At 37.1% G+C, this 9,983-nt stretch overlaps 1 protein-coding gene across 17 annotated transcripts in view; it reads left to right on the plus strand.

Annotated features, from left to right (window-relative positions):
• The window catches only part of mapta (microtubule-associated protein tau a), a 34,232-nt gene extending 28,799 nt beyond the window's left edge, over positions 1-5,433 (plus strand). For 10 of the 17 annotated variants that reach the window (XM_079594481.1, XM_079594495.1, XM_079594496.1 and 7 more), the window contains 3 exons: positions 1,659-1,740; positions 1,886-1,992; positions 4,375-5,433. In XM_079594481.1, coding sequence (XP_079450607.1) covers positions 1,659-1,740; positions 1,886-1,992; positions 4,375-4,572 — 387 coding nt within the window. In that variant the 3' untranslated portion in view covers positions 4,573-5,433. Of the gene's footprint in view, positions 1-1,658; positions 1,741-1,885; positions 1,993-2,450; positions 2,596-4,374 lie in introns of all 17 variants that reach the window. The other 7 variants (XM_079594491.1, XM_079594483.1, XM_079594492.1 and 4 more) reach the window with 1 other exon arrangement.
• The last annotated feature ends 4,550 nt before the right edge of the window (positions 5,434-9,983 follow it).

Below are 9,983 nucleotides of genomic sequence, written 5' to 3' on the forward strand. Positions count from 1 at the left end.
CAGTCATTGTACCGATCTATTGTGTTTCCCTATTTTAAATGAATGCATGGTAAATACTGCTTGGTTGCTTGGCTATGACTGTATGACCACTCACCCTCTAAAACTCATAAACAGGAATGTTTGCATGCACTTATTTTTGTAAATCAGAATGAATCCAATCTGATTTCAGAGTCTGTAATCTTTATTTTATACAAACCCTAAATGTTGCAATCGGATTCATATATTTGATTACATGTGCTTTACATTTATTCCAAACAAAGCATTCAGAACCGGAGAAAGCCACCGCAATGTCAATGGAGTCCGTAGTCGTTTTTGCCTTGATGACACAGCTTAAAAAGCTGACATTTATGTTAGAAGAGCTTTTTTTTGCAAATATTTAGTAAATATTAATTCTCATTCCACTAAACAGTTTGTAGGACATGAGACATAAGTAAACGTACTTATGATCGCGAGACAGAAACGCACATTCGTGTGACGTAAAGCATATTTAAACATGCGCAAGGTATTTTTTTAATAGTCAGATTTAATAGTTTACATGCTTTCTTCTTTCCTGTTGATCGGATTATTGGAGATCCATCCCTTCCGATCTGATTGAAATTTAATTCAGATCAAGCTCACTTGAATCGATTGGGGTGTTTGCATGAAGGCTTTTCAGTCCATCAATCTTTCAATCAAAGTATTTGGGTGGATCTACTGTTTTTGTGTTGGTTTTTCAATTGCTTAGCTTTTTCACACTTTCTTTTCCAAACCTCCAAGAACAAGAACATCAATTAATTGTGACCCTCGACACATTTAAGCGTAACTCAGAAGAACATACATGCTGTTTTGTGGCATTGACATTCCGAACAATCACATTTCGTGCAAGACATGTTAAATACAGAAACCACCCTTCAATAAAGTTAAGCATGTAATAAACAATTCTCCATATAATTAGAAGACTTTGATTTTTGACTTTTAGGAAAACCTCTCTCCTAACAAAAACAGATGACCATCACTGAAACCCTAACCCTTAATGTCAACCGGCTTGTCATTACGGGCAGTCATTACACTTCTTGAAGTGCAGCGAGGGATCCCTAGAGATCCTTATGCACTCAAGAGGAGTTGCTCTCCTCTGCTGTTGAAGGCACAGAGGGGTCTTGTTGTAGCGCTCTGGTCAGCAGAGCTTGTCTTTGTGGTGAGAAGTTGGCTCGAGCTAAAAGTTGACCTCACTCTGAAGACAGAGGCCTTTTTATACAGAAAAACCCCCAACAGCTGTGCCTATGAGGTCATTGCTTCTATTTTCGGAGCAGGAATGGTACACAATTGTACCGTTCTCATGTTGTGTCTTCAATCCATAGTCTAAAATGAAGAGCATTGAAGAACATATCTTTTTAGAACCGGTGACCTACTAGATAATTAATGTCGTGGTTCATCATACTTTGAGGTTAGATTACATCGCTATAAATACAAATTGGTTTTAAAAACCAAGAGGGTATTGCATTGAAGGGACTGAAAAGTTTACTGACCAACTGCACTTTAGCATCTGTCTGCCATTTTCTCAAGCTTTTTCTCTTTCTTATGTAAATGGAAGTGTGTTTGGATAGTTTTTAATGAATTTAGAATTTTATATAATTGCCTGGAAAAACATTAAAACCTTTGTTTTTTTTTGTTTTGAAAAGGTCCAAATCCTCCACAAAAAGATTGACCTGAGCAATGTGCAGTCAAAGTGCGGATCCAAAGACAACCTACGTCACAAACCAGGTAACCGCAGACATCAACTTCGGATTTTAAATGCCACCGACAATCAAAGCTCAAGCTTTGGACTCAGTTTTCTCAGCATTTTGAATGCATGTACATAATTGGCCATTTAATATAAGTCATGAGGAATTTTACCTGCCTTTTCAAGGTGGAGGAAACATTGAGATCAGGTCTGAGAAGCTTGATTTCAAGGCTCAGTCAAAGATTGGATCTCTGGACAACATTAAACACGTGGCTGGAGGAGGCAGCAGGAGGGTAAGACGATGGGAAACCATACTCAGACTATTCATTCTCCACCTCCATACCCGAAAGTTAAATATGAACGTGTATAATTCCTTATCATTTTACAACCATCTCTGTGTAAATCTCAGGTCTCAGGTGCTCTCTGAAACATTTAGTTCTTTAGATGGCTAGGCTTAACAAAATCCCCTGACCTAATTTAACTTTAAATTCTCATCTCATTGCCCTTTGTTTTGATTCCATGAGTTTCAGAATTTAAAGAGGAGAGAATGTTTCGCTTTTACTTGTCTCTGCATATTAAACTGTGAATATTTTAAGAGAAAACATGACATACTTCATCTTTAATTTATTTACATTTGTGTTACCATCGTTTTTCTTTTTGTTGAACCCATATCATTTTGTGTTTCTTTCTGTTTTGGTTGACCATGGTGTTCATTTCCCCTCTCATTGGCCACCCTGGGGTCCGTCTCTAGAGAGAGAAGGGGAGAGGGGCAGAAACGCCCCAAGAGGAGGGCTTCCTCACCCCAGACCCCTCTGATACCCCCACCCTCTCATCTGCCAGTATGTCCCCAGAGCCCATCCTCCTCAGCAACCCCCAGATAAAGATTGAGGACTCCAGTAAGTATTCAAAGAGAGGGACGTGCCCGAAATAGACAGAGATATCTGCATTAAATTAACTATCACTGTCATGTATTTTGTAATATAATATTTGGAGAGTGCTCAAATATGGGGACCCATTACTATTAATAGGGATAGTTCACCCTAAAATTTTATTTACTCACCTTAATTTACTCGCACTCCTCTAAAGGCAGTGAATGGTGACCACCAGCATCAAGATTTTTAAAAAATATGCAAAAGTAGGCTATCCAATGGGACATATGATATATATTCAAAGTGTTCTGGGAGTATACGGTTCTTTATTGGAATCCGTTAAGAATCTTTATCAAGTCAGGTCACCTTCATGTGTTTTTTTTATTTTTTTATTACCGTATTATTATTCTCCTTTGTGGTCCAAAAAAGAAAGAAGGACATACTACACTGGAACAACACCAGGGTTAGTAAATGACTTAATTTTAAGACACTACAGGTGAATATGTTAGAGAAGCTCAGTTGATGAATCACATAACATTTCAGAAAACTTGTGAGGCAAATTTTTTTCCTAATGTACTGTTTAAATATGCAAATAATTGCATTATCTAATTTGCATACATTTCCAGAATTCAAATCTGAACATTGGATAAAGCCAGGTTTAAAATTCTTTTCATTTTGTGAGTTAAAGGTTTTTACAAAGGGGATTTTGGATGTCTCTTTTTTAGCACTGAAAATACTCTCAACAGTCAGAATAAAATACATTTTCAGTTTTCACTATGATTTATGAATAAATTGTTATTAACAGACCCATCTGTAAAAACCTTCAGAATATGTAGGAGTAAAACTGGAAAGATTTGAGTATAGAAGTGCTGCTGATGTGAAGATTTCTGGCTCCGTTGATGAGAAAATCTCAATAAAGACATGTTTTGTAATTGAAATCTACAGACACAAATAGATAGTGTAAAATGTGTATTTTGCGTTTTCTTTACACTAATCTGAAAGAAGATAAGATACGGAAACAAAATAACCTGAAATCTCAAAATTGACCAGTGCCTGAAAACACATGTTTTTGTCTTAAAACAACCAAATAATCACTTAATAAATCCACTTGCAAATAAGACACCACTTAGTGAATTAATGTGCAAATTGGTAGATGGATCAATAATCAACAAAGATAAAATATTTCATACAAATGAATTCAAAATCATTTGCCTATTGCAATCTTCAGCTTGCACAAGTATCTTGTGAAATGCATCTTGGGTGCCATCTGCTGGCACGGAGTGATGGGGAATCAACTGTACAAATGAGCAACTGACCAACAAATGATAACTTTATTTGAAGAAGATTTAGAAAATATGTTCAGTTTAAATTAGGTTTATATTTATATAGAAACGCATTTCAAAAAGTTTTTATTTACTTATTTTCTCATGCTTTTTCCCTTTTAACACCATCTTACACATTTTTTATTGTTTGACAAATTGATTATTTATACATTGATCACTCGAGCATGTTGTTATTTAGCATTTTGAGGGGACACAACAACTATTTCTGATTTGATCCTGACCTGCAGCTTAATGGCCACTAGAGAGCAACAGTGATGTCATCTCATGATGGAATGGCCCTCAGAATACAGGACTTAGATGAGTATTTGCGTTCTAGGAGTTTCCAGTACAGAATGATCCTGGATGCATGGCTTTATGGGTGTTTTCACTCGAGAATTCAGTGTTGATCTCCATCCAAGAATCCCAGTTCGCCTCAGGCATTTCATTTGCTCTCGTTAGTTTTCATATATTTCCTTTCCCCTAGATTGAGTCGCACAAACTGTTGTTCCGCGAGCAGGCCAAAGCGCGAACCGACCACGGCGCAGAAATCGTGTCTCTAGACGAGTCTCCACACGGCCTGAGCACCGTCTCCTCTTCTGGCAGCCTCAACATGGCAGACCCGCCGCAGCTTTCCACCCTCGCCGACCAGGTGTCTGCATCGCTGGCCAAGCAGGGCTTGTGATTGGACCATACCAACACCCAGCCACGCCCCCAAACCCCACCCCAGAAAAACAGAACACACACTTTCACCTGCCTGATGGTATTCTAACCTCTCTCTGAAAGTCATTTTGTGGCCCAGAAAACAATGCCAAGTAACGTTTGGCTATCACTGTTCGATTTTGTAATACTTCAGATTTGTTATAGGCCAATGAAGCTGTTTTAACTGTGAATTGTGTATGAATTTGCCTGTTCACTCATCCTTTGCTTTAAGGCGGGGAATTTATCAATTGGGAATTTCTTCCAGTAGCCCTCCCTTGACTATGTTTAGCAGCACCATGTATTTGAATGCCTTTTGTTGACCATTTTTTATTTTCTCTAGGCATGCCTGGTTTTTGGTTAGTACTGGATTTAGGACAGTTCAGACAGAACCCATTTTTTCCCTTTCAGAGAGGATTGTTCTCATTTCTGAATCAGGATCAAATTAGTTAGAGATTATGAATAAGTCGCTTAGCAGTGCTTAAAATAAAAATTAGAGCATTGAATCTTGACTTTGAGATTGAAAGAAGCTTAAAAGCCTCACAGTCCATTTCTGAAATGATTTGCGAGGCTTGGTGCATAACAGAGGCTGAAAGCTTTTTCATCCTTCTGGATCTCTGTTGTGCTGTTGGTCAGAGATTACACTTCCTGCAGTGAACCATGAGATTCAGAGTGATTCATAAAGAAACGTTCTTACAGTATTATTCTGCGGATATAAGATGTTTCTGATATGAAAACACTTTTTTTGTTGTTGTGCCTACTGGCAGTCTTAAATTATTGATTTGAATCATGTCAGTGTTTCTTTGAAAACGCCTCTCCTACTGTTTTTTTTTTTTTTTTTTTTTTTGGGAACTAAGAACATTTAACTTGCATTTATATTTTTAACATATGCATAAAACAAAATATCTTCAAATTGTAGCTACTTGTTTACAGCTATTTTGGACACTTTTATTGGTATCACTTTACAGTAAGATTCAAGGTTTTTAGCATTTATTAATGCAGTAGAAAAATGAACAATACTTCTACAGCATTTATTAATATAGGTAAATGTTAATTTCTACATATACCTATACCATTTCATTTATCTACTAACAATAAACAATAATAAATGAACCTAGATTATAAATTGCTGTAAAAAAAACTGTTCTTTGTTGTTTGAGTCATAATGCATTAACTGATGTTATTGCAAAGTGTTCATTAATGGCAGGTTGCGGGTGAGAAATCGGGACATTATTTGTGGAAAAACACAACCTATGCATCTGTAATTTTTTCCCATAATACTGCCAACAGTTCCTTTCTTTTCCTGCCATGACATCCAGCTCTAGCGGAGTTATCATTTTTGAGATGAATTGCCAAACTGTATTGTAAATTTGCCCACTACACATGAAAAACCATAACCTGAGCACAAGCATGCCGTTAAACAATGGTCTGTCTCGCCTCCTCGTGAACACATCCTCCACTTCCACTTAGAGCTGTAAAATGTTAAGTCGAGGTATTCTATTCTACTGGATGATGATATAATGACCTTAACCAGTCATATGGCTTAAATGCTCTGCACTATCGCAGAATGTTTTAATGAGCTTTGAAGCACTCCACACTATCTTTGCTCCTTGCATGCATTTCATGTGAGCAGCCTGAGACACGGCGTTGCCTCTTACACGCCTACTTTTGCGTATATCCCGTAATCGCTGATGTGCTTGTTAGGAATCTATGTAGATAGTAGTGGAAAAGAGCACTACTCAGACGGCGACCCCTGTTTCTTTGTGTTGGAGAAGGAGCTGTGTAACTACCATTAGATATTTAATGTATGTTTATTGTATGTTTATGACTGTATGTTTATGAGGACTTGAAGAAAAAATAAAATAAAATAAAAAATAAAAATAAGCAGAAGTTCAGAGACCATGCCTGCAACACTTTAACCTGCATGCTGAGTTTTTACATGGATTGGCGACACGTTTCTGAACGTTTTCTAACTAGGGTGTTTTTTGGAAAGGTCGGCAGAGCTTGGATATGGGATAAGGTGTTTTGTTCCGCTTGTGATGTTGTGTTGAGGGGGGAAGTGAGTGTGTAGCAGACAGAAGAGGGAAAGAAAGTCTGTCCTTTGGTTTAAATGTCTCACTCTATAGCAGCACATCTGCGACATGGTTTTGGGTGCAGTTTTGCCATCCTGTCGTCATTGACTCCATACACCATTTTTTGCGGTTGTAAATTTTAGCTTGGCAATTGTGGTTGTCAATATTGTTTGTGTGTTTTATTAATAACTGGTTTACAAATATTCTTGTTGATGTACATGTGAATTTGGAAATAAAGGATGTTAAGCAAATGTCTACTTTTTTATTATTACGCAAAATACTGATATAAGTAGGCTAATATAAGTATTACAGGGGGGGGGGGGTTCTTGGAAAACTTGATTTTATATATATATATATATATATATATATATATATAAAGCTTATTTCATTTTGCAAAGGTGTCAGTTCATATTAGACTTTCTCACAGAGTATAATTGGATGTTTACATGAAAAGCATTTTATATTTTAGAAACATTATATTTGGGGCTTGAAAATAGTTTTAGGCTACCGTTGCCTTAAAAGCTTAAAATCTTGTCAGTTATCAATTTTCAGTAAATGAAGCAGATTGATAACTCAAATAACACTTTTAAAAAAATGGTTACCACTGGAATACATTGCAGTGAACTTGACCATGTCCCTGTCGGAAAGTCTTCTCAAAAGGGTTTCAGGACAGTAGTCCTCCATGATTATTTGCAAACATTCAGGTCTGCCTCCATACTCCTTTGCAACCCCTTCATGATCAAATCAACTCCTGAGGGATAAACTCAAGTCCTGCCTCATTTCCTCATAACTGAATAATAAACCATTACTTTTACACAGACATGAATGTTGCCACGTCACATTGCAACAGCATCAAAGTGACCGTTGTCATAAGTAACATTAAACAAAAATTTTCACCCAAAATGTTTAATTCTGTCATTAATTACACACCTTCATCTCATTCCAAACCTGTAATACTTTCATTCAAATTCAGAACACAAATGAAGATCTTTTTGTTGTAATCTAAGAGCTTTCTGTCCCTCCGCACTTCAAGCTGATTCGGTTGAGCTTCTGTTCGCTGATAAATGTTTATATTTGAATAAAAGACTAAATTCAGTCTGTCCATCATATAAGCAATTGTGTCTCTATAGAAGATTTGGACTACGCTCAATTCGTATGGATTAGTTTTACAATCTCTTTTGAATGTTTTGAAGTGTCAAAGTGGTGGTTGCATAGACTGTCAAGCTCTCCGTTTGGAACGACTTTGAGGGTGAATAATTAATGACAGAATTGTCTTTTTTGGGTGAACTATCCCTTTAATTACATCATAAATAGAACAGGGCATCAGTTTACTGTCAGGGACTCTTCGTGCTGCATCATAGTCCAAATCATTTCACTCGGCGGCCATCTTTGAAATGCCTTTCGGGCAGCAATTTCAGTCAGGCAAGTGCAGCTCCTTTCTCTTTAAAAGGGGAAACATCAAATTCTCTTAAGCTGTTCACTTACGATTAAATTTCATATTTGAGATCACTCATAAATGTAGTTTATGTTAAAATAGCATTAAAAGCTGTTAAAAGCCAATGTGCATGTGCAGTCCAGATCATTGACTGTTTCCATAGCAACCGGAGCTTCTAATGGAAGAAGCTTCTTATTCCGCCATATTGCGTGTTGCACTTTCTCACATTCATAGTAAAATGAGTCTTTCTACCGTCTTTCTATATATAAAGTATTTGGCCGCATCCAGGGTGGACCGAATGAAATCCAGCATTTAGTTGATCCTGATAAGCACTCATTGTCACAGTTCTGAACACGACAGCTTTCTTCTTCCATGAGGGGGTTTGGCATCACGGCATCTTTGTTTCCAGGCAGACCGTTAAAGAATGTGACACACATCTCTCGAAAATCCTGTAGAATTCACCCAATTAGATGACGACTTCGAACCTCCTGAAGTGATTCCAATTTTCATTGACGTCTGAGGCCTGTCCCAAATGGCACACTTCATATGGGCTTGCAATGGCTGCCGCGTGTGCATGTGTTAAGTCCATGAAGGCTGTCCCATTTGTAATTTTAGGTTTCAGAAGGGTGTTTGCAAGCGCCCACTTTGCGGTCGATATGCGATCTTACATTCGCAAAGTGCGGACTTGTAGGAAGACCGCGAGTGTTTAGGGACAGTGGGCCTGAGGCTGATAGTCCAGTCATTTCATGAATAAGGGTAGGACAAATTGTAACAGAAGCAAACTCAAAAACTTGAGAATTTTGTATCCTCAATATGTCCTGAGTAAGAAAGAAAAAAAGCCCAGAAGAATCCCATTAGGGGAAAGTTTAGAAAAAGACCCAAATATAGCCTATTAATTTTTTTCCTCACGTGAATAGGGTAATAATTTTAACCTTTAGATATCACCAAGAAAATTACTGAGTTGATTACTTACATCAAGACAAACAAAACATTTATTACAAGTTTTTTTTATTGTTTGTTAACATGGGCAAACGATGCATAATCTAATTATGTATGTGCTCATTTGCATAAATACCACAGCAGATCTAAACATTGGGTACAGCCAGGTGAAAATGTCTTGCTGAATCTTGTTGACATATAACTGTAAAAGACTTCATGTTAAGGTCTGAATGGAACCCGTGAGCATTAATACATAGAGGCAGGAAGAAGTACTTTAATAATTATTATTGCAGAGATGGGGTTTGGGTCTGGGTCCGTGGGACAGTTTCTGGGGGATGCGTCTGAGGGAAGAACAGGAGAAAAGGCCAAGGAGAATGCAGAAGACAAAAGATAGGTAACATAAAAAGTGTCTGGATCAAACAATCAAATTACATGCACAATGCACCACTAGAGAATCTCATCTTCACTAATCCTAAACTTGACATCGTTTCACAAATAATACCGTATTCCTACCACAGCTCAACACACATCCAGATGAATAAAAATTCACACAACCCAATAAATTGTAGTTGATCACCCGGTATGTTTTATTAATTTAGGTTGAATAATCCATGTAGGAGAAACAAAAGGAAATCTTTCCTACCTGAGTGACAGTTGATTGACAGTTGAGTGGACCTTAAATGAATGACTGAATCTCTGCCCCTTATTTGTTTGCCTCTATAGTCTTTTACTGTTATATGTCAACAACATTCAACAAGAAATTTTCACCTGGCTACATCCAATGTTTAGATATGTTGTGAAATTTATGCAAATTAGTGCATACATTATTAGGCTATGCACCCTATGCTCATGTTATCAAAACATTAAAAAAAACTTGTAATACATTTTTTGTTTGTCTTGATGTAAGTAATCAACTCAGTAATTTTCATGGTGATATCTAAAGGTTAAAAT

This window comes from Phoxinus phoxinus (assembly GCF_949152265.1).
Source record: "Phoxinus phoxinus genome assembly, chromosome: 21".
In the NCBI taxonomy this organism is placed as follows: domain Eukaryota; kingdom Metazoa; phylum Chordata; class Actinopteri; order Cypriniformes; family Leuciscidae; genus Phoxinus; species Phoxinus phoxinus.